Genomic DNA, 24813 nt, shown 5'->3' on the forward strand with positions numbered 1-24813 from the left:
AGGCGATCATCGAGAGTCGGATGGTCAACAGGCGGTGGGGAGACTCGCCTCTCCTTGCGGGGAGGGGGAGGCGGACAGTCATCCCGTCGTTCCACTGCTCTTGGGCGGCCGTCTCGGTCACGCTCTATGGTGATGCGAGTCCGACTGTGGCTGACAGCCGGCTCCTTGTCTCTTCTTCCTCGGGCGCCGCCAGTCGGCGTCCGAGACGTCGCGCCTTGATCTCGGTGAAGGTCGTCGTTGGGCCGTTGAGGCGCTTCCGTGCGGCAGCCGGCCTCGTTCTACGCGGCGGCCGCGTCGAGGAGCCGCTGGACTCGCTCCATCATGAGGCGGCATTCTTCGCCCTCGAAATTGTCCAGCTCATTCGCCGCTGCCTGGGCGGCTCGGATGTACACAAGGCGGCCTGCCCCAAACAGGTTGGCGATGGCTACGCCGCGCTGCTGGACCGCGCCAAGGCGGCTGGGCCCCGCCGGGGCCGGCGAGCCGCCGACGGGGCGATCCATCTCCCGCTGGTAGGCTTCTGACAAGCGCCTCATGCTGGCCAGCTTCTTCGCGCCTTCAACGAGCTGAAGGCGGCGCGCCTCCAACGTCTCTGCGTCAGCGTCTTCCGGAATGGGCGCAGTTAGGTCTTGCAGCGCCATGCCGAGTGAGTCGTGCGCTCCTCCGCCGGGAAGCTCGTCATGACTGATGACTAGCACCTCGGTGACAGTGCTTCCGTTGCTCTCCGCGCGAGGGAGAGGTTTGTCGTAGACCACCACATTGGTGGGGAACGCGTCGAGCGACGCGGTGTCGGAGTCGACCAGCATCGGGTCGGTGGAGCCTACGGACTCCAAGTCTACGGCAGGCTCGCCGGAAACGTGGAGTTGGTCGAGGAGGCCCGCGAGGAGGTTCTCGGGGCCGCCCGTGCCTGCGTCGGATGCAGGTTCATCAGAGAGGGGGACCTTGCTGACAAGTTCGGCCAAGGAGCTGGCCGCGCAGGCGATCTCAACGCCGCTTAGCGCGTCGGTGCAAACTCCGTCTGGCGTGCCTGGCTGGCTGCGCTCGCCAGGGAGGAAAAGGGTTCCCGTCCAAAACAGATCTCCGGACGGCGGTGCACCACGCCCCACGGTGGGCGCCAAATGTCGGGAGTTTGGTGCGACATATGCCAAAGGATGGCTTATCATGGTGGGGCGAGTAGAACGTCGCCGGTGCCTGGAAACGTGATGAGGCGAAGACATGCACGCCGGCGAATCTTACCCAGCTTCGGGGCTCTCCGAGGAGATAATACCCCTACTGCTGCTCTGCGGGGTCTCCGCATGATCACTATGGCCAGGTGTTTACACGGTTGCTCCTTGAGCTATTTCTTGGAGGTAGGAGAGGGCAAGGCTAGCTCTCTCCCTTCTATATGATCTGGTCTAGAGCTAATGGGTTCCAACCCTTTGCATGGGTGCCCTGGGGGGTTTATATAGGCCTACCCCCAGGGGTACAATAGTAATTCGGCTGGTCGCGGGCCCAGCCGTCAGTGCCTCTGGCCTCCGTCTTCTCTGCCGACCGCTGGGGCCCGCCGGCTGGTCTGGTACGGAGCCGACAGGCCGCGTCCGTCGTGGGTGGGTCTTGCCAGTTGCTGATTACTGTAGCCGTGCTTCTGATGGCGCGGGCTTGATCATGAGGTCGTGGCAACAGCCCCGCCGCCTGACGGGCGATCACTGTTGCCACTCCCCATCACATCTTGATTAATGGCGCGTGGGCCTCGGGGGAGGGCTCGGCCGACCTCCCCGGGCCGACTCCCGACGGGTCCGACTGGTGGTTCTCCTGCCGTCCCCGAGGTCTCACTGACTGGTGGGACCTGCTACCTCTAGGCCGTACAGACAAGCCGTCGTGGGTGCAGGATTCGGCCCTGTGGTGCTGATGTCAGAGCCGGCATGGCAATAGTGCCACGCCGCACGGAGATCTTCCGGGGTAGGGCTGGGCGTTCGGTTCCCCCGAACCGAACGGTTCGGTGCTTCGGGTTTTAATGAATTTCGGTTTTGAGATTTGGCAGACCGATCGGTTTCCTATAAAAATACTAACCGAGAGTTCGGTGTACCGATGCTTCGGTTCGGGTCTCGGTTGAGACCGAACAACTGACGAAAACAAAACTGAGCAGGCAACGAAGATAGAGGAAATATGACAGCGACGAAGATCAGTTGTGGCAAAAATCAAATCAAAAATCAAATCCTCAGATCCGTGCGCAAAAACAGAACCAAAAATCGAAGATCTGCAGCACGGATCTGCGCTCGGTAGGTCGAAGAGAGATGGTCGCCGCCTCGCCTCCATGAGCAGCAGCACTGACGCCGTCATACCGGGGATGGATATAAGCAGAGGGACATGGATGAGAGGTGGAAGTGGAGCCGCCGCCGCCGCTGGACGCAGGGATGGATAGAAGTCAAAGGCAGTGGCAACTAGGTTGCGGTGGTCGAGGCACAGGCACTCGCGGGCGGCGGCTAGGGCGCGGTCGAGCGTTTAGGGCTCGAGATGCTGCTGATGTGAATGTACGACTCGCTCTATCCAGGTTCAGTAGTTGGGCTGTGGGCCGTGGGCTACGTAGATATCTCGTGAGTTGAAAATTGCTTCGATACTTCAGTGTGTTCGGTTACTTGATACATGCACCCGAATCAACCGAAGAAAGTTCGGTTCTCCAGATTGGCTGACCGAAGTTACGAGCGAACGAATCGGTTTCGGTGCGTTCGGGTTCGGTCCCGGTTATTTCGGGTCGGTATTTCGGTCATCGGTTTATATGCCCACCCCTATTCCGGGGTACGGCGTGTTGTGGCCATGCCTGCCCTTGGTAAGGGGCGGAGGTGGGCTTCGCTGTAGCCACGTCCATGCCCCATCCCCTTTGATGAAGTTATGGGGTTTATTGGAGTCGCAGGCCGACTCCCCGAAGCCGGCTTCTCTGGAAGTCGGCTCTCCTTGAAGTCGTTCCTGGGACTCGGCCGTGAGTGATCAGTCGGCCATCTTGCCGTTGACTTCTTGAAGGCGGTTCCTTATCCTGGGATCTTGAGGGGCGCAGCCTCCCCCGATATCTTGAAAGGTTCTGGGGCTCGGATTGGCCTACCCGTGGCCCAGTACTCCGACACTGCAACTGCAACTTAGGGCCATTTATTTTGGGGATTATGGGTGGCTGTCAAAATAAGCTACCCCCTACCCGTTTTATTCTAGCAGACCAACGTAAACTTTCATTCTAAAGCCTACTCCTATGCGTCTAGGGCCCTGTTTGGAATCTCTCTGCTCCACTCCCCGGAGCTGCGGAGCTCGGTTTGAGCAGCTCCATAAAAAACTGCAGTAGTCTGCTCCGCCCCGGGAGGTGAGTCACGGGAGCGGATAGAAACCGAACAGGCTCTTGATACACTAATTTCAGACGTTTAATTCCAGATGGAGGTTGTACTAGCTAATCCTTCATTATTATTTTTAGAATAAAATTTTAGGTTGGGCTGTCAAAATAAGCTAAAGCTGGGTAGGGCGAGAGCCACTCATAAGCGTCCCTGCACCACGCCACCAACAAAAATTGGCATTGGCTTTTATCCTAGTCGAATATCAGCTTGAAGTTCTATAGAAATCTAAATAAACAGGTCTGCGTATCTGGGTTGTTTGATAAAAAGAAGCATATAGTATTCTGATGCTTATAGAACGATGATGCGAAGATTTTGCAGTATCAAAACTTAATAGTCTGATAACCTGGGCCAAAGATTCAGCAGTAAACGATACACAAGTATACAGTAATGATGCAGGGAAAATAAATATACATTACATCCCAGTATACAGCAACGGTACCACAGCAGCGAACAACATCGTACATTGGGTTGTTTGATGATAAAGGAGCTCCGAGTATTTTGGTGCTTATAAAAGGGCCTGTCAGCACTGGCTAAGTTTGTCCTCTGTTGCGTTGCGTGAAGAATGACGATGCCAAGATTGAAGTCTGGTGTCAAAAATTCTGGAGCCAAGAAGGTTTTAGATATCTCAGTTGGCTTCCGTGACCTCAACAACATTTTATTTCATTGCTTCTCCTCGACTTGGACACTGCTGCCTGCTAATTGGAATTGATGAATATAAATGACCATAGACCAATATAACACATAGTAGAAATTTTGTGTCGACACGACTGATCATGCAGGATTTTGTTAATGAATAAACCAGAGCAAAGTTGCGCCAGACCAATTCATGCAAGATGTGTACAAATACTTGCAAATATTACCCTACGTCCCTAAGAAAGTACACACAATAGTTAGGACAGAATCTTAATTCTCAAACATGGGTTCATAAACAATCAGAGTTATGCACATGAGGCCTTATTCGGTTTGGTGAGGATCGAGGGGTATTAAATCCATGATAAGTCAAAATCCTCCTCATTCCCCTCCAATCCTCTTCGGAAACTAACTAACGTTCCTATTTCTCTCTATACCGACTATGCTAAACAATAACATCAAGAGAAATCTTTACAGACTTACAGTATACTGTTAGTGTTAGATATGAGCACAGTTCAGAGAAGCCTAGGTTTTCTTGAAATATTTCTCTTTCATTTCACTTATGCCTTTCTGCAAAAGAACACGACAATTCACTGAAATTACCATGCAAAAATCCGCTCTATGGCAAGATGTGTATCTATTCATAGCTTGTCAATTTAAACTGGTTACTTAAACCTATGGAAATGTCACTGAAACTGACAAATGCTAAATGCAAGACGTGTGTTAATAATACAAAGAATCAGTGCCATAATGTGCAAGGAAAGAACAGAACCGAATTGTAAGTAAGCTACTATGATTTTTTCAAGCAATTACCGATTCGAACTCGCGACTTTCTCTCGCCAGTGGAGGGCTTCTTCTTCATGTAGCAGCCATTCCAATCACCCCCGTCCTGCGAGTAGTAATCCATCGGGTATTCCCCTCCAAAATCATCTCCACCACAATCACCACTACTACAATCACCATTTCCACAAGTTCCTGATCCTGAACAGCACCCACTGCCACCTCCACCACCGCCATTTTGCCTACTCCCCTTCTCCCACCACCCAGGAACATACCCCAGTGCAACATCAAACTCAAATGTTGTCAGCACCGGCCTCTTGAACCCCTCCCCCCAATCGATCGACAACCGAGGGCACGCAATCTGCACCCATGCATCCACAGAATCCCCGAATAGCTCCATCCTCGTCGGGGAGAGCTCCGACATGAGCACCACCGTGTGTTCCAAACCTTTCTCCTCCAGATGCTCCACCACCCGGTCAAGAACCTTCAAGCTCCCCTGGCGGCCCAGCGTGCCGAGCACAACCCCCCAGCTCTTGGCCTTCCTCGCCGCCAGCACCGCCTCCTTCCTCGCCTGCTTCATCCCAACATGGTCATACTCCTCCAGCACAAGCACACCAAGAAAGGGATCGAACCGGTAGGCCTTCACCGCAGGGTTGGCAATCATGAAGGCCTCGAGGTGGAACCTGCCATCGGCGACGAACACCACCACGCCCACCCCCTCCGCCTTCTTCAGCGTAGGCGCCGTGCACCCGAGGATCTCGCCGGCAGAGAGCGGCTTGGCCTGCGGCACAACGATGTCGCGGTAGCCGTCCCGCGTGAGCATCTCGCGCGCCGCGTGCACCGCGGCGATGAACTGCACGGTGCCGGCGAGAGCGAGGCGGGGCGCGGCGTCAGGGTCCGGGAAGGCGCCCCGGACGGCGGCGGCGAGGCGGAGCGCGTCGACGCGGATCTCGACGAAGACGTAGAGCACGGGGAGGAGTGAGGATGTGACGGGGACGAGGCAGGAGTGGCCGTAGTGGACGAGGAGGTCGGCGGCGAGGGCCTTGGCGGGGCGGTCGCCGAGGCAGCAGGCGCCGTAGGTGGGGTCGGCGAGGATGAGGACGTCGTTGGAGGGGTCCTCGGCGAGGAAGGGGCCGAGGAGGTGGGAGAGGGGCAGCGAGAAGAGGAGCAGGCCCTCCGGGAGCTGCAGCGCGGCGCGGCGCGCGCCCGAGGAGCGGATGCGGTGCGCCGTCTTGTGGAGCTCGAAGTTGTAGGCGGCCGGGAGGAGCGAGGTGGCGGCGGCGGCGAGGGTGGGGTCGTTGAGGATGGAGACCGGAATCGGGGTGTGGATGAAGCGCTTGGGGGCCGGCTTCTTCTTGGCGCTGCTCTGGAGCGCGTCCACCGCGGTGACGGCGAGCGAGGTGGAGGGGTCGCCGGCGTCCATGGCGGCGGCGGCGGGTGGGGAGAGACGGGAAGAGGGGTTTGCTTAGCAGTACGAGACGACACGGAACCTCCTCCCCAAGAGGAGCAGCAGCAAGAGAAGGCCCATCCACACTGCGAAAAATGCATAGCCCTGCTGTATAATGGGCCAAAATGATTTTCTTTTGGCCCAGTTTAACTCGTCGTCTTCTTCCTTTCTTCCCATTGTCATTCTTCGGGGAAATTCTAATTTTGTTTTTCAAGAAACTTTAAACACATTCATAATCAATCATGAACGCCAACTATAATAATTTTACAATAAGGTCCATGGACCACGTAGCAATGAATAAAAGTGCTGAAGCGAGTCGAAGATGTGCCACCATCATCGCTCTTCCCTCACTGGAGCTTAGCAAACTTTGTTGTAGTAGACAGTTCAAAGTCATTGTGCTAAGGCCTCAAGGACCAGCGAACTAGCACCGTTGAAGTGACCCGCAGATTGAAAAGATCAAATATATAAACACATAAAACGAAGACTGCATCCAAAAGAGATCCACCGAAGATCAACACCGACCGAATCCTGGAAAATCGGACGAAGACACATCTTCACACACCCTCCAATAACATTGGACACACCACCAGAACAGGGATTAAACGTGGGAGACATCATTCCTACTAAAGGGTATCGCCGCCGTCACACAACCTCCACCAAGACGTTGAACTTAACAAGAATTCATCGGCAAAATCCTATCCGATGCTAATAGCTTCGAATAGTCACTTCTGGTCATCAACAACTATCAGCTTTTGCCAATCCTAGCGGTTGCCGCCATAGCTTCTCTACACATTGCGGCCTCAACCCCCCTTCTCTTCCTTGTCTGGTGCCCTCATTGGCGGCAAGAGGAGTGGTGCTCACATGTCTCATTTTCTTGTCCTTAGGTTTTTGTTCCCACTAGCAACATCGACGAGTTGTTGGTGGCATAACATGTTGGAATAAGGTTTCTTCGATCTCTCCCTAACTCGACGGCATCTGATCCGGCATCGACGGAGGCCCTGTGAGAGTTTGTGTCCTCGGATCTGTTGGTTCCCATCAGATATTAGCAGTTGTATGTGCTTTTCAAGGAGAGTTATGGCTGGCTATTGGTGCAGCGGTTTTGACATCTTCCTCCATGTTGTTCTATGACATGGTCCGGATTCTTCATTCTTCAACCCTGTGAACTACGTGGGGTGATGCTCCAACCAACATTGCTTCAGTGATTTATAAATCTCGCCTCAAGGGTCGAGTGGCTATTGCGGTCTTCAAAGCCTGGTACAGTGATAGCATTTGTAGGTAAACATGTCCTTTACTATTAGTTTATTGTAATTTTTAGTCTGCATCGGACACCGTACAATCGAGGAAGAAGAAGGTTATTATGATTTTCGATGTAATTTATTTTTTACTGCTCGTTCTACATTGAGTTGTCTTTACATTGTACTAGTTTTTGTTTTCCTTGATATTAATCTGATTTAAGATGCCTTTGGATGCCTTTACTAAGAAAGAAAAAAGTCATTGAACACAGATGATCTGTACATTCTGGTCTCGCCAATTTCAACTGTTTTTTTGTGGTCTTTGTTTTTCACTCGCTTATTTTTTGGTTTTTCTCAGTCTATTCTCTATTGATTCTTGTCAGCTTTTTTTGGTTTATTGATTGAATTTTTATGTTTTCTCTTTTTTAAAATTTATTTAATTTATTTTTATTTTTGCCTGTTTTTACTAATGAGCCAAAATTTTATATATAAACATTTTCAAATACATTGTAAACATTTTGTGTAAAATGGCAATAGTTTTTAATACATGTTGAATATTTTAAAAACATGATGAACAATTTTTAGATACACGAAGAATCCTTTTCAATACATGATGAACTTTTTTATACACATTGATATTTTTGCACATACCGTCAACATTTTATATATGCATGATGATTTTTGAAAGAAAGTTCATAATTTTATAAAATTTCCACACACTTTAAAACCATATAACTAGATTTTTTTGTTGACATTTTTATAAAAAGTGTTTTTGTTTAAAACAATAAATACCGTACAGCGCGAGCCCAAACTGGATGTGCCTGGTGCGCCATCCCCCCTCTCATTGGTTAAAAATGGAGAACTATGCACGGGGTGGTGCCGTGGGAGATCACCGAACAGATGATCCGCAATACTTATGTAACACTCTGGCAACATTAAATCTCAAGGGAAAATAAACGAGTCTCAATTGTTTGCCGCCAACACAGAAATACGGCTCTCCAAAGTCCAAACCTCTCTTATAATCCATACAGAACCATACAAATCTCACTTATAATTGCTTGTCAAGAAGTTGCTCGGCAAACGGGAAGGAAGATGCTTGTCAAGAAGTTGCTCCAACGACTGAATAAGCAGACCATCGTTTTGTCCTTAATTAAAATTTAATCTCTGAATCTTAATTAATTTGGAAGCATTTGGCACCTCCGCAGAATTCAAACCCTGCAAGCCAACAAAAATCAGGTTCCGAAAGCAATTCAGAAACAGCTGCGTCAAGCGAGCCAAAGTTAAGCTTCATTATAGGGGCAGCCGCTCTGCTCTCCCCTGCTTGACTGTAGAATGTGTTGAGTTGCTACTTGTACCAAGTACCAAGTGATTGATATCCTAGGGGGAACACATCATCTCATCCATATGATTTGTTGATTGAATTTGAACCATTGTAGATGTAGATGGCTGGGTGGAAATCTCAGGAATATTTCTCATCGAAAACAGTAGTATCAACTATGAAGGTTTACTTGCACAAGAATGACTGGAAACTATGACAATGTTCACTGACTTCAAGGGATGTTCCATATGATATATGAAAGAGATCATAGATAGTGCAAGCAATCGTGCTAATTCATGTAAAGTTCCCATGGATTGGGAGATACTGCTGCGGAACTTCAGCAAGTCAGATGGCCATGAAGGCAGTGGGCCAAAAAATCCTCAGCTACAACTAGAAAAGGAGAAGAGAAAAAAAATAAAATCATTGCTTCTGTCAATCTCCATCTAGCAAAGGTGAAGGGCGCGGTCTTGTAGCTTGATTAGCGAGCAACAGCACACCGGATCCGTGGCGCAATGGTAGCGCGTCTGACTCCAGATCAGAAGGTTGCGTGTTCGATTCACGTCGGGTTCAATACCCCCGATCCTAATCCGGTCTATTTTTCTTCCTTTTTCCTATCATTTCAACCGTTGGTTAGCTTTTTTTTAGCAGTAACTGTCAACGTCTCCCTGCGGCCCTGTGGGCTAAATTTGCTACATTATCGTCTATCTGACTCGGGACGATGACGACGCCATGTGTTGTAAGCTGAATAATTATCTGTGATGGGAATGAATAAGCAGGGTATTGTTTTGTTCCGAATACAAAGTTCCGTTCCCAATTTGGCACCTCCTCAGAAATTCAAACTCGGAGCCCCGAGCTAAAAAACTGTGTCTGCGTCTTGAACGGGACCGAGAACAAGCAAATCCTATGTCGTTGTGTACTTGTGTTATGTGCCAGTTCGAGCGTAGCACAGCATACGTAGGACTGGAATCGGGATTAGCAGTCGGAATTGAAAATTGCTAGGCAAAGTGGGATTAGGTGCTTTTCTTTTTGAGATGGAACCATATTTATTCCATTAACCAAATAGCTCAGCAAGATCGTTGGCAATCAAGTTGTGCACGAAATCAGGAGCTCCATCCGGCTGGGGAAGGGAGTCCCGAGCCTGCAACGAACATCGCAAGAGCGTCTGCAACTTTATTATAAGCCCGCGGGCAAAAAGAAGTGCGAAAGAAATTGAAATTCAAACGTGCAAAACACTTAATCTCTCTGAAGAGAATTCCATTCACTCCCATATCATGATCAGTGGTGGTCAGAGCTTGCACCAGCGTTGACGCATCAGTTTGCACATGGACCTCTGATAATCCCCACGACTGGGCAGCCTGTAGGCTTTGAAAGCATGCCATCGCTTCCGCATTCAGAGGGTCTTGTACATGCTGCATGAATCCCGCTCCCGCACCTATTGCTTGACCTTGTGCATCTGTGATAGTGAAAGCCCCAGCCACCAGTTCCCTGTTCTTCAGACATACTTCCATCAAATATTAATTTTAAGGGCGTTCTCACCTAGCAGTTTCCACCTAGTTTCTGACACGCTCTGGACCTCCTTCTTATCCCCAAATAGCTTGTAATCTTGCACCCAGACTCGTACTCTCTTCATGACAGACAATGGTGGAGCTATATGTATAGCTGAGGGGGCTGTCGAAAAGTGCCTGCAGCTCCCGAGCTTCATTGCTCTTTGATATTTGAATTTTTTGAAAAACACACTTTCGATGCTCAAAAAAAATCTTAAAACAAATATGTGAATACGTACACATATTCCTAAAGACTGGTAGAAATCTAGAGATGAAATACTTTGTATTTTGGGAAATACAAAAAAGAGAAATTTCCGACCGAAATGGCACCTTTTTTCTCCTATATACTGTCAGAAATTTGTTTTTTTTCTATAGTCCAAGAAAAGAGATTTGTACCGAAACTTGCAACGGGTATTCGGAATGTGTATATGCATCCCGGGAAATAATTTCACATTTTTTTGAAACTTCAAAAATACGAATTTGAAAAAGTCAAATATAGAGAGCACCGGTGCTCGGGTGCTGCAACGCCGCTCTCAGGGGGCTGTGCGCCTGTGCCCCCCCCCCCCCCCCCCCCCCCAGCCCAACACAAATCCTTGAAGGAATTACTTTTAGGTGGATATAATTAGGACAAAGTATTTTTATGAGCCCCCCAAACATGTATACTTTGCTTTTTGCCCCCCTGACATTGCAGTCAAGCTCCGCCACTGATTGACAGAACTGGTATTCTCATTGGCTCTCTTGTGTTCTTTTTATTTCTTACATCCCACCACACCCACAACATAGTAATACATTCAAGTTTGTTCTCTTCTAGTTGAGCTAATATTTTACTGACCAAATCCTTTGGCCCTTGATTGTGCAGTAGCCCTACTCTAATCTGCTCCAGTTGTAGTTCTCTCCACAGCGGCTTGACAAACTTACATTTCAAGAAAATGTGTGCCCCATCCTCGTCCTGCCTCGAACATACTGGGCAAAGTCGATGATCAATACTAAGCTTATGCGGGAGACTGTTGTGAGCAAGCCGCCATAGGAAGTGCTTCAGTTTCGGAGGACATTTGCTTGCCCATATATCACGGAGCATGTGGTATGCAGTTTTAACTGAAAACTTTCCATGCGAATCAAAATGCCATGCCTAGAAATCTTCAAAATCTTCATAGAGTGCCGGTAAGGCAAGAATTGCTCTAGCATCCTGGGGCAGAAGATTCCATTTACTAGATTTTCATCCCAACCACCTGTCACTAGACTGATCAGTTCCGAAACCTTCTGGAGCACAACCTGTCCCCTTTGTGTAACCACCTTTCTGCAGTCATCCCGGGGTAGCCAAGGGTCATCCCAAATATCTGTGCTTTCGCCATCACCGATACGACATCTATGTTTCTAAGATTCTTGTGGTCACTAAAATTTTCGGTGTTCTTCTCGACAAAGGGTGGATTTTATTGCCTCCTGAAAGGACATGCGGTGCCCCCATGTGTGGTTTTGGTAATTGATGACATTCTCTATGGACTAATGATTGCATTGAGTTATATTTGAAGGATTTTTCCATAGGCATTTCTTGAAGTCCATGTGTTGGTTTCAAGGAGTTTATGGGTTGATCAAGGTGCTATTAAGGAATTATCCAAAGATTGGTCATGTGAGTGTTGAGCTTATTGCAAGCATGTCTTGAAGAAGAAGATTGTGTGATCATTCATGTTTACCTTCAAGACATCATCCAAACGAAGAGAGTTGGAAAGACTCAAGGTTGATCAAGACTAAGTCAAGAGTGAATCAAGTTGATCAACTCACAAAGAGTAGAAGATGTACCGAGAGGGATCAAATGATCCCATGGTATGGTAAGCATTGTCCATTGCACTTTGTGTACTAACCCATGGTCTATGTGAGAGTCTATGTAGGGTTAGGTACATGTCCATGGGCTTGCATCAAGAGGATGATATCATACAACCCATGGGCACTAGTAGAAAAAGGGTCAAACGTGAAGCACATTAGTGCTGGTTTGAATTTGAGCCGGCACTAATGTGTACATTAGTGCCGGTTCCAACAGCTAGCCGGGCCGCTCTCATTAGTACCGGTTCGTGGTGAACCTTTAGCACCGGTCCGTGCCACGAACCGGTACTAAAGTGAGTGGTGGCAGGATGTTGTCAGTCCGGGGCCCCTCCAGCACCTTTAGTACCGGGTCGTATCACGAACCGGTACTAAAGGTCATCCTACATAGACCCTTCGTCCACCCGAGCTCGCTCTGTTCTTCCCCTTTCCCCTCTCCTCTCTGTTCTTTTCCCTCTTCCTCTCAAGCTCATCACATATTTTGCTCAAGATTTGAAGGCCCCCATCCATTCAAATGATCACAAAGGTTAGCAACTCTTTCCTTTCATCTCTCATTGCTAGATTAGCTCGTGCAATGCTTTATATAGTAATTGATTTTTGAGTTTAGTAATTTGGGAGGAATTATATATATGTGCTAGTATTTGATTTATATGAAATTTGAGGTCAAAAATAACACTTAGTTTTGCATATGTAGGTGTGGTTTACTTAGTACCTTTTAAATCTCCGTCGTAACCACCGTCGATCGCTCGCAACGTCCCGTCATCGGCACCACCTTGTGGTGAGCCTCTTGTTCATGAAGTTTTATATAAAAAATGATGTTTGTGTGATTTGGATATATAGTTACTCGTATAATTATCTTACCCATACGTTGTTTGTTATGCATAGTGCCATGGTTTTGATATTCGTCCCCGTCGGCCCTCGTCCGGGTTATGATTCGGATGTGGTATATTCTCTTTTAAAACTATTCATTGCATTTCGTGTTCATGACAAATTATGCCCATCAAGTTGACATAGATATTTGTATGTAGGAGGTAGTTGAACCCGAAATTCCAACCGACCCTATTGTCGAGAGGTTAAATTTAGTTGAAAGAGAAAACGAGGATTTGAAGGAAAAATTGAAAAGAATTGAGGGGGAGAAGATGGAATTGGAGTTGTATGTTGCCGATGTCGTCGATGATCACAAGATTAAGATGAAGAAAATGCGCTTGAAGATTTGAAAGATTAGAAAATATGCCATTCATAGTGAGGCTTGGTATCATTATGTTGTTGGATCAATTGTTACCTTAGTTGCGATCTTGATCGCATTTGTTGTTGCATTCAAATTCTTTAGCTAGAGAGTTATTTGTTTGTTGCATTGAAGTGTTGTATGCTCTTTATGTATGAACTTTATGTATTGTATTAATTTGATGTTTTCGGTGCTGTGTATTGAAGATGAGCCGGCAATGTATGTACGATGACCGATGCTCTCCCGAGTTCATTAATGGCGTGCGTACTTTTCTGCTTGCGGCTGAGGCAAACAAGCGAGCGGATGGTTTTATGCATTGTCCATGTGCTGGCTGGAAGGATGACATCAAGTGGTGATCGTCATCAAGATTGTCGTGTGCAAGTTCAAGTGGAGAATCATGAAGAGATCAAGTGCTTGAAGCTTGCCATCCATTGTGGTGTCAATGGACTTGTGAACATGTGCCGAAGAGTGGCTCACCCATAGTGGAGTATGGGGGAGCAATCATCTAGTCTCCATCGACCCAACGCAATCAAGAAAGGTGGTCCATCTTGAGGAGGACAAGATCGTCATCATCTAGCTCAAGTGAATCATGTGCAAGGCAAAGGTTTGCCCTTGATAGGTTTTCTATTTTACCGGTTTCATGGTGGTAGTTGGGAGACCGGGTTATAGGATCGATAGCCGTACTATGCTCTCAAGTAAATATCTTATTGGTATATGTATGACTTCCTTTTGGATATCTTGTTCCTTCGTGTTGTAACTATTTCGGGTGTACATCCTTCTTTGTAGATATATATATCATCATGATTTCATCTACCTAGAATCTTATACACTTGAGAGAAGTTGCATATCTAGATGATATCCTTTCTTTCACGTCCATCTTGTCTTTCTTATGTTATTTCTTTGGTGGCTCCGTGAAAGCTTTTTCCTTGAGTGTGTGTCTTCTATCGTTGCATCTTGATGCGCTCTTTTGTGGTGACGATTATTTTCCTCATGCTTATCTTTACGAGGTTTTTGCCATCTTAATTGGCATCCCTCGTCTTGATGCGCCTTTCATCTTCTATCTTCACCGCGGGTTGTCACAAGCATAGGTTCTCTGTATGCTTATTAGTAAGCTTGTGAACCCATTTACTAGTTGTGTGTGGGAATGATAGGCCTGGCACCGTGTGCCTCATTCTTTGAAGACTTTATTGATGCTTAATGCTCTTCTGTACATTAGTCTTCTCAAGTGCATTGCCTTGACTCACACACATCTTTTTGGTTGAGCCCACTCTTAAGTTGCCTCTCTTACTTGTTGCTCAACCATGTGTTTGTTGCAAGTACTAGGCTTAGTTTCTATATGTTGTCTTGCACTTGTTGTAAGTTTCTATTGATTTTGGGGGAGCTATGATCCTATTTTGTGCATTTTGTATCCAAATACAAAAATTCTTGATGTGCACAAATCATGGGGAGCTTCTCTAGTTTCTTTAGAACACTGCTCCGCTCTTATCATAATATCCTTTATTCATGTGGCTCGTAGGATCATTGGCCTAGTTGGTTCAATTGGTATCTTTTGATAGCTTGCTTCAATTGGTATCTTTTGATTACTTGATTGCTTGTTTCTCTCTTTGATTATGTCTTTGTGGCATATCTTCCGTTTGCAATCTTTGGGCCTCAATATAGTTTGTCTTCTTCCAAGTATTTACCGTTGGATATGTGAATGGCATTCCACTCTCTTGTTGTGAAATACACAATTTATGGAGGAACACATTTTATATTGGCCTTCTAAGCTTTTAGCCCATTTTGGCAATCGATGCCAATGGGGGAGAAGTTTTAGAGAGTTTTGTGGAGAAGTTTAGAGAGTTGTCTCTTCTGGCTTTGGTTTGTTCCTAAGTGTTGGGGAACGTTGCAGAAAACAAATTTTTTCCTACTCGTTTCACCAAGATCCATCTAGGAGTTCATCTAGCAACGAGTCATCGGATCCATCTACATACCTTTGTAGATCGCGTGCGGAAGCGTTCAAAGAACGGTGATGATGTAGTCGAACACGACGTGATGCAAATCACCGATGACCAAGCGCCGAACGGACGGCACCTCCGCGTTCAACACACGTACGGGACGGGAGACGTCTCCTTCTTCTTGATCCAGCAAGGGGGAAGGAGAGGTTGATGAAGATCCAGCAGCACGACGGCGTGGTGGTGGATGCAGGGCGTCACAGTAGCAGGGCTTCGCCTATACTACGAGAGAGAGATGTAACAGGGAGAGAGGGAGGCGCCAGGGGCTGGGGTATGAAGTCCCTCCTCTCCCCCACTATATATAGGGGTGCCAGGGGGGGCGCCGGCCCTAGTAGATGGATCTACTAGGGGGGGGGGCGGCCAAGGGTGGGGGGCTTGCCCCCCAAGCAAGGGGGCGCCCCCTCTAGGGTTTCCCCTCAACCCTAGCCGCATGGGCCCTAGGGGAGTGGCGCCCCAGCCCACTTTGGGCTGGGTTCCCTCCTACTTCAGCCCATGGGGCCCCCCGGGATAGGTGCCCCACCCGGTGGACCCCCGGGACCCTTCCGGTGGTCCCGGTACAATACCGGTGACCCCGAAACTTGTCCCGATGGCCGAAATAGCACTTCCTATATATAATTCTTTACCTCCGGACCATTCCGGAACTCCTCGTGACGTCCGAGATCTCATCCGGGACTCCGAACAACATTCGGGTTACTGCATATACATATCTTCACAACCCTAGCGTCACCGAACCTTAAGTGTGTAGACCCTACGGGTTCGGGAGACAAGCAGACATGACCGAGACGACTCTCCGGTCAATAACCAACAGCGGGATCTGGATACCCATGTTGGCTCCCACATGCTCCACGATGATCTCATCGGATGAACCACGATGTCGAGGATTCAATCAACCCCGTATGCAATTCCCTTTGTCAATCGATATGTTACTTGCCCGAGATTCGATCGTCGGTATCCCAATACCTCGTTCAATCCCGTTACCGGCAAGTCACTTTACTCGTACTGTAATGCATGATCCCGTGACCAGACACTTGGTCACTTTGAGCTCATTATGATGATGCATTACCGAGTGGGCCCAGTGATACCTCTCCGTCATACGGAGTGACAAATCCCAGTCTTGATCCATGTCAACCCAACAGACACTTTCAGAGATACCCGTAGTCTACCTTTATAGTCACCCAGTTACGTTGTGACGTTTGGTATACCCAAAGCACTCCTACGGTATCCGGGAGTTACACGATCTCATGGTCTAAGGAAAAGATACTTTGACATTGGAAAACTCTAGCAAACGAACTATACGATCTTGTGCTATGTTTAGGATTGGGTCTTGTCCATCACATCATTATCCTAATGATGTGATCTCGTTATCAAATGACATCCAATGTCCATAGTCAGGAAACCATGACTATCTGTTGATCAACGAGCTAGTCAACTAGAGGCATACTAGGGACATGTTGGTGTCTGTTATTCACACATGTATTACGATTTCCGGATAACACAATTATAGCATGAATAAAGACAATTATCATGAACAAGGAAATATAATAATAATGCTTTTATTATTGCCTCTAGGGCATATTTCCAACAGTCTCCCACTTGCACTAGAGTCAATAATCTAGTTACATTGTGATAAATCGAACACCCATGGAATACTGGTGTTGATCATGTTTTGCCCTAGGCAGAGGTTTAGTCAACGGATCTGCTACATTCAGGTCCGTATGTACTTTACAAATCTCTATGTCTCCATCTTGAACATTTTCACGAATGGAGTTGAAGCGACACTTGATGTGCCTTGTCTTCTTGTGAAACCTGGGCTCCTTGGCAAGTGCAATAGCTCCAGTGTTGTCACAGAAGAGTTTGATCGGCCCCGACGCATTGGGTATGACTCCTAGGTCGGTGATGAACTCCTTCACCCATATTGCTTCATGTGCTGCCTCCGAGGCTGCCATGTACTCCGCTTCACATGTAGATCCCGCCACGACGCTTTGCTTGCAACTGCACCAGCTTACTGCCCCACCATTCAGAATATACACGTATCCGGTTTGTGACTTAGAGTCATCCAGATCTGTGTCGAAGCTAGCGTCGACGTAACCCTTTACGACGAGCTCTTCGTCACCTCCATAAACGAGAAACATTTCCTTAGTCCTTTTCAGGTACTTCAGGATATTCTTGACCGCTGTCCAGTGTTCCTTGCCGGGATTACTTTGGTATCTTCCTACCAAACTTACGGCAAGGTTTACATCAGGTCTGGTACACAGCATGGCATACATAATAGAACCTATGGCTGATGCATAGGGGATGACGCTCATCTCTTCTATATCTTCTGCCGTGGTCGGACATTGAGCTGAGCTCAATTTCACACCTTGTAACACAGGCAAGAACCCCTTCTTAGATTGATCCATATTGAACTTCTTCAATATCTTATCAAGGTATGTGCTTTGTGAAAGACCTATGAGGCGTCTCGATCTATCTCTATAGATTTTGATGCCTAATATGTAAGCAGCTTCTCCAAGGTCCTTCATTGAAAAACTCTTATTCAAGTAGGCCTTGATGCTGTCCAAGAGTTCTATATCATTTCCCATCAATAGTATGTCATCTACATATAATATGAGAAATGCTATAGAGCTCCCACTCACTTTCTTGTAAACGTAGGCTTCTCCATAAGTCTGCGTAAACCCAAACGCTTTGATCATCTCATCAAAGCGAATGTTCCAACTCCGAGATGCTTGCACCAGCCCATAAATCGAGCGTTGGAGCTTGCACACCTTGTCAGCATTCTTAGGATCGACAAAACCTTCCGGCTGCATCATATACAATTCTTCCTTAAGGAAACCATTAAGGAATGCCGTTTTGACGTCCATTTGCCAAATTTCATAATCATAAAATGCGGCAATTGCTAACATGATTTGGACGGACTTCAGCTTCGCTACCGGTGAGAAAGTCTCATCGTAGTCAACCCCTTGAACTTGTCGATAAACCTTAGCGACAAGCCTAGCTTTATAGATGGTCACATTACCATCCGCGTCAGTCTTCCCCTTAAAGATCCATTTATTTTCTATGGCTCACCATTCAACGGGCAAGTCAGTCAAAGTCCATACTTCGTTTTCATACATGGATCCTATCTCGAATTTCATGGCTTCTAGCCATTTGTTGGAATCCGGGCCCGCCATCGCTTCTTCATAGTTCGAAGGTTCACCGTTGTCCAACAACATGATTTCCAAGACAGGGTTGCCGTACCACTCTGGTGCAGAACGTGTCCTTGTGGACCTTCGAATTTCAGTAGGAGCTTGATCAGAAGTATCTTGATCATTATCATTAACTTCCTCTCTAGTCGGTGCTGGCACCTCAGGAACATTTTCTTGAGTTGCGCCATTTCCCGGTTCAAGAGGTAATACTTCATCAAGTTCTACTTTCCTCCCACTTACTTCTTTCGAGAGAAACTCTTTCTCTAGAAACGACCCATTCTTTGCAACAAAGATCTTGCCTTCGGATCTGAGGTAGAAGGTATACCCAATAGTTTCTTTTGGGTATCCTATGAAGACGCATTTTTCCGACTTGGGTTCGAGCTTTTCAGGTTGAAGTTTCTTGACATAAGCATCGCATCCCCAAACTTTTAGAAACGACAGCTTAGGTTTCTTCCCAAACCATAATTCATACGGTGTCGTCTCAACGGATTTCGACGGAGCCCTATTTAAAGTGAATGCGGCAGTCTCTAAAGCATAGCCCCAAAAAGATAGCGGTAAATCGGCAAGAGACATCATAGATCGCACCATATCTAATAGAGTGCGATTACGACATTCGGACACACCATTACGCTGAGGTGTTCCAGGCGGCGTGAGTTGTGAAACTATTCCACATTTTCTTAAGTGTGTGCCAAACTCGTGACTCAAGTATTCTCCTCCTCGATCTGATCGTAGGAACTTGATTTTCCTGTCACGTTGATTCTCAACCTCACTCTGAAAATCCTTGAACTTTTCAAAGGTTTCAGACTTGTGTTTCATTAAGTAGACATACCCATATCTACTCAAGTCATCAGTTAGGGTGAGAATATAACGATAGCCACCGCGAGCCTCAACACTCATTGGACCGCACACATCAGTATGTATGATTTCCAATAAGTTGGTTGCTCGCTCCATTGTTCCTGAGAACGGAGTCTTGGTCATCTTACCCATGAGGCATGGTTCGCACGTGTCAAATGATTCATAATCAAGAGACTCTAAAAGTCCATCTGCATGGAGCTTCTTCATGCGTTTGACACCTATGTGACCAAGGCGGCAGTGCCACAAATATGTGGGACTATCATTGTCAACCTTACATCTTTTGGTACTCACACTATGAATATGTGTAGCATTACGCTCGAGATTCATTAAGAATAAACCATTCGCCATAGGAGCATGACCATAAAACATATCTTTCATATAAATAGAACAACCATTATTCTCGGATTTAAATGAGTAGCCATCTCGAATTAAACGAGATCCCGATACAATGTTCATGCTCAAAGCTGGCACTAAATAACAATTATTAAGGTTTAAAACTAATCCCGAAGGTAGATATAGAGGTAGCGTGCCGACGGCGATCACATTGACCTTGCAACCATTCCCGACGCGCATCGTCACCTTGTCCTTTGCCAGTTTCCGCTTATTCCGCAGCCCCTGCTTTGAGTTACAAATGTGAGCAACTGCACCGGTATCAAATACCCAGGAGCTACTACGGACACTAGTAAGGTACACATCAATTACATGTATATCACATATACCTTTTGTTTTGCCGGCCTTCTTGTCTGCTAAGTATTTAGGGCAATTCCGCTTCCAGTGACCGCTTCCCTTGCAATAAAAGCACTCAGTCTCGGGCTTGGGTCCATTCTTTGGCTTCTTCCCAGCAGCTTGCTTGCCGGGCGCGGCAACTTCCTTGCCGTCCTTCTTGGAGTTCTTTTTACCCTTGCCCTTCTTGAACTTAGTGGTTTTATTGACCATCAACACTTGATGTTCCTTCTTGACTTCTACCTCCGCTGATTTCAGCATTGAGAACAACTCAGGAATGGTCTTTTGCATCCCCTGCATGTTGAAGTTCATCACAAAGCTCTTGTAGCTTGGTGGAAGCGACTGGAGGATTCTGTCAATGACCGCATCATCCGGGAGATTAACTCCCAGCTGAGACAAGCGGTTATGTAACCCAGACATAGTGAGTATGTGCTCACTGACAGAACTATTTCCTCCATCTTACAGCTGAAGAACTTATCGGAGACTTCATATCTCTCGATCCGGGCATGAGCTTGAAAAACCATTTTCAGCTCTTCGAACATCTCATATGCTCCATGTCTCTCAAAACGCTTTTGGAGCCCCGGCTCTAAGCTGTAAAGCATGCCGCACTGAACGAGGGAGTAGTCGTCAACACGTGTCTGCCAAGCGTTCATAACGTCTTGGTTCTGTGGGACCGGTGGATCACCTAGCGGTGCTTGTAGGACATAATCTTTCTTGGCAGCTATGAGGATGATCCTCAGGTTCCGGACCCAGTCCGTATAGTTGCTGCCATCGTATTTTAGCTTGGTTTTCTCTAGGAACGCGTTGAAGTTGAGGACTACGTTGGCCATTTGATCTACAAGACATATTGTAAATGTTTTAGACTAAGTTCATGATAATTAAGTTCATCTAATCAAATAATTAATGAACTCCCACTTAGATTAGACATCCCTCTGGTCATCTAAGTATTACATGATCCGAGTTAACTAGGCCGTGTCCGATCATCACGTGAGACGGACTAGTCAACATCGGTGAACATCTTCATGTTGATCGTATCTTCTATACGACTCATGCTCGACCTTTCGGTCTTCTGTGTTCCGAGGCCATGTCTGTACATGCTAGGCTCGTCAAGTCAACCTAAGTGTTTGCATGTGTAAATCTGTCTTACACCCGTTGTATGTGAACGTCTGAATAAAACACCCGATCATCACGTGGTGTTTTGAAACAGCGAACTGTCGCAACGGTGCACAGTTAGGGGGAACACTTCTTGAAATTATTATGAGGGATCATCTTATTTACTACCGTCGTTCTAAGTAAACAAGATGCAAAACATGATAAACATCACATGCAATCAAATAATAAACGTGACATGATATGGCCAATATCACATAGCTCCTTTGATCTCCATCTTGGGGCTCCATGATCATCTTGTCACCGGCTTGACACCATGATCTCCATCATCATGATCTCCATCATCGTGTCTCCATGTAGTTGCTCGCCAACTTTTACTTCTACTACTATGGCTAACGTGTTTAGCAATAAAGTAAAGTAATTTACATGGCGTTTCTCAATGACACGCAGGTCATATAAAAGAATAAAGACAACTCCTATGGCTCCTGCCGGTTGTCATACTCATCGACATGCAAGTCGTGATTCCTATTACAATAGCATGAACATCTCATACATCACATATAGATCATTCATCATTCATCACAACTTTGGCCATATCATATCACAAACCACTTGCTGCAAAAACAAGTTAGACGTCCTCCAATTGTTGTTGCAAGTTTTACGTGGCTGAATTAGGGTTCTAGCAAGAACGTCTTCTTACCTACGTTAAAGCCACAACGTGATTTGTCAACTTCTATTTACCCTTCATAAGGACCCTGTTCATCGAATCCGCTCCAACTAAAGTGGGAGAGACAGACACCCGCCAGCCACCTTATGCAACTAGTGCATGTTAGTCGGTGGAACCGGTCTCACGTAAGCGTACGTGTAAGGTTGGTCCGGGCCGCTTCATCCCACAATACCGCTGAAGCAAGAAAAGACTAGTAGCGGCAAGAAAGTTGACAAATCTACGCCCACAACAAATTGTGTTCTACTCGCGCAAGAAGAACTACGCATAGACCTAGCTCATGATGCCACTGTTGGGGAACGTTGCAGAAAACAAAATTTTTCCTACTCGTTTCACCAAGATCCATCTAGGAGTTCATCTAGCAACGAGTCATCAGATGCATCTACATACCTTTGTAGATCGCGTGCGGAAGCGTTCAAAGAACGGTGATGATGTAGTCGAACACGACGTGATTCAAATCACCGATGACCAAGCGCCGAACGGACGGCACCTCCGCGTTCAACACACGTACGGGACGGGAGACGTCTCCTTCTTCTTGATCCAGCAAGGGGGAAGGAGAGGTTGATGAAGATCCAGCAGCACGACGGCGTGGTGGTGGATGCAGGGCGTCACAGTAGCAGGGCTTCGCCTATACTACGAGAGAGAGAGAGATGTAACAGGGAGAGAGGGAGGCGCCAGGGGCTGGGGTATGAAGTCCCTCCTCTCCCCCACTATATATAGGGGTGCCAAGGGGGGGGGCGCCGGCCCTAGTAGATGGATCTACTAGGGGGGCGGCGGCCAAGGGTGGGGGGCTTGCCCCCAAGCAAGGGGCGCCCCCTCTAGGGTTTCCCCCCCAACCCTAGCCGCATGGGCCCTTGGGGGGGTGGCGCCCCAGCCCACTATGGGCTGGGTTCCCTCCCCCTTCAGCCCATGGGCCCCCCGGGATAGGTGGCCCCACCCGGTGGACCCCCAGGACCCTTCCGGTGGTCCCGGTACAATACCGGTGACCCCGAAACTTGTCCCGATGGCCGAAACAGCACTTCCTATATATAATTCTTTACCTCCGGACCATTCCGGAACTCCTCGTGACGTCCGAGATCTCATCCGGGACTCCTAACAACATTCGGGTTACTGCATATACATATCTTCACAACCCTAGCGTCACCGAACCTTAAGTGTGTAGACCCTACGGGTTCGGGAGACAAGCAGACATGACCGAGACGACTCTCCGGTCAATAACCAACAGCGGGATCTGGATACCCATGTTGGCTCCCACATGCTCCACGATGATCTTATCGGATGAACCACGATGTCGAGGATTCAATCAACCCCGTATGCAATTCCCTTTGTCAATCGATATGTTACTTGCCCGAGATTCGATCGTCGGTATCCCAATACCTCGTTCAATCCCGTTACCGGCAAGTCACTTTACTCGTACTGTAATGCATGATCCCGTGACCAGACACTTGGTCACTTTGAGCTCATTATGATGATGCATTACCGAGTGGGCCCAGTGATACCTCTCCGTCATACGGAGTGACAAATCCCAGTCTTGATCCATGTCAACCCAACAGACACTTTCAGAGATACCCGTAGTCTACCTTTATAGTCACCCAGTTACGTTGTGACGTTTGGTATACCCAAAGCACTCCTACGGTATCCGGGAGTTACACGATCTCATGGTCTAAGGAAAAGATACTTTGACATTGGAAAACTCTAGCAAACGAACTATACGATCTTGTGCTATGTTTAGGATTGGGTCTTGTCCATCACATCATTCTCCTAATGATGTGATCTCGTTATCAAATGACATCCAATGTCCATAGTCAGGAAACCATGACTATTTTTTGATCAACGAGCTAGTCAACTAGAGGCATACTTGGGACATGTTGGTGTCTGTTATTCACACATGTATTACGATTTCCGGATAACACAATTATAGCATGAATAAAGACAATTATCATGAACAAGGAAATATAATAATAATGCTTTTATTATTGCCTCTAGGGCATATTTCCAACACTAAGCATACACATCTCCTACGCATGCATTATTGGTTGTTGCATTGCATGGTGATGCATAATTCCTTATATAAACTCTCTTGAACGTGATTGTCATCAATTACCAAAATGGGGGAGATTGAAAGGACATGCGGTGCCCCCATGTGTGGTTTTGGTAATTGATGACATTCCCTATGGACTAATGGTTGCATTGAGTTATATTTGAAGGATTTTTCCATAGGCATTTCTTGAAGTCCATGTGTTGGTTTCAAGGAGTTTATGGGTTGACCAAGGTGCTATTAAGGAATTATCCAAATATTTGTCATGTGAGAGTTGAGCTTATTGCAAGCATGTCTTGAAGAAGAAGATTGTGTGATCATTCATGTTTACCTTCAAGACATCATCCAAACGAAGAGAGTTGGAAAGATTCAAGGTTGATCAAGACTAAGTCAAGAGTGAATCAAGTTGATCAACTCACAAAGAGTAGAAGATGTACCGAGAGGGATCAAGTGATCCCATGGTATGGTAAGCATTGTCCATTGCACTCTATGTACTAACCCATGGTCTATGTGAGAGTCTATGTAGGGTTAGGTACGTGTCCATGGGCTTGCGTCAAGAGGATGACATCAAGTGGTGATCGTCATCAAGATTGCCGTGTGCAAGTTCAAGTGGAAAATCACGAAGAGATCAAGTGCTTGAAGCTTGCCATCCATTGTGGTGTCAATGGACTTGTGAAGATGTGCCGAAGAGTGGCTCACCCATAGTGGAGTATGGGGGAGCAATCATCTAGTCTCCATCGACCCAACGCAATCAAGAAAGGTGGTCCATCTTGAGGAGGACAAGATCGTCATCATCTAGCTCAAGCGGATCATGTGCAAGGCAAAGGTTTGCCCTTGATAGGTTTTCTA

The 24813-nt window shown here is 47.1% G+C and overlaps 1 protein-coding gene and 1 non-coding gene across 3 annotated transcripts; one reads left to right on the forward strand and one right to left on the reverse strand.

The window, feature by feature from the left end:
* Positions 1-3660: 3660 nt before the first annotated feature.
* On the reverse strand, positions 3661-6278 carry LOC125515383 (2-(3-amino-3-carboxypropyl)histidine synthase subunit 1-like). 2 transcript variants are annotated; one of them, XM_048680847.1, is made up of 2 exons: positions 4808-6278; positions 3661-4042 (listed from the first exon to the last, which is right to left on the reverse strand). In XM_048680847.1, the coding sequence occupies exons 1-2, from the start codon at positions 6181-6183 to the stop codon at positions 4006-4008; spliced, it is 1413 nt and encodes a 470-aa protein (XP_048536804.1). In that variant the 5' UTR covers positions 6184-6278; the 3' UTR covers positions 3661-4005. The 2 variants fall into 2 exon arrangements, with proteins under 2 accessions (XP_048536804.1, XP_048536803.1); XM_048680846.1 differs by having other exon boundaries at positions 4794-6271.
* Positions 6279-9255: 2977 nt separating this feature from the next.
* TRNAW-CCA lies at positions 9256-9327 on the forward strand. The gene has a single exon. It is a non-coding gene; the product is annotated as a tRNA-Trp (tRNA).
* The last annotated feature ends 15486 nt before the right edge of the window (positions 9328-24813 follow it).

Source organism: Triticum urartu, chromosome 6 (genome assembly GCF_003073215.2).
Source record: "Triticum urartu cultivar G1812 chromosome 6, Tu2.1, whole genome shotgun sequence".
NCBI lineage: Eukaryota > Viridiplantae > Streptophyta > Magnoliopsida > Poales > Poaceae > Triticum > Triticum urartu.

Excerpts from the sequence above, each read along its gene's own strand:
- LOC125515383 (XM_048680846.1), bottom strand. The coding sequence starts at position 6,183 with ATGGACGCCGGCGACCCCTCCACCTCGCTCGCCGTCACCGCGGTGGAC. Across the intron at positions 4,043-4,793 it reads AAAGTCGCGAGTTCGAATCG|GCAGCAGTGTCCAAGTCGAG; the intron begins GTAATTGCTTGA and ends TCCAATTAGCAG.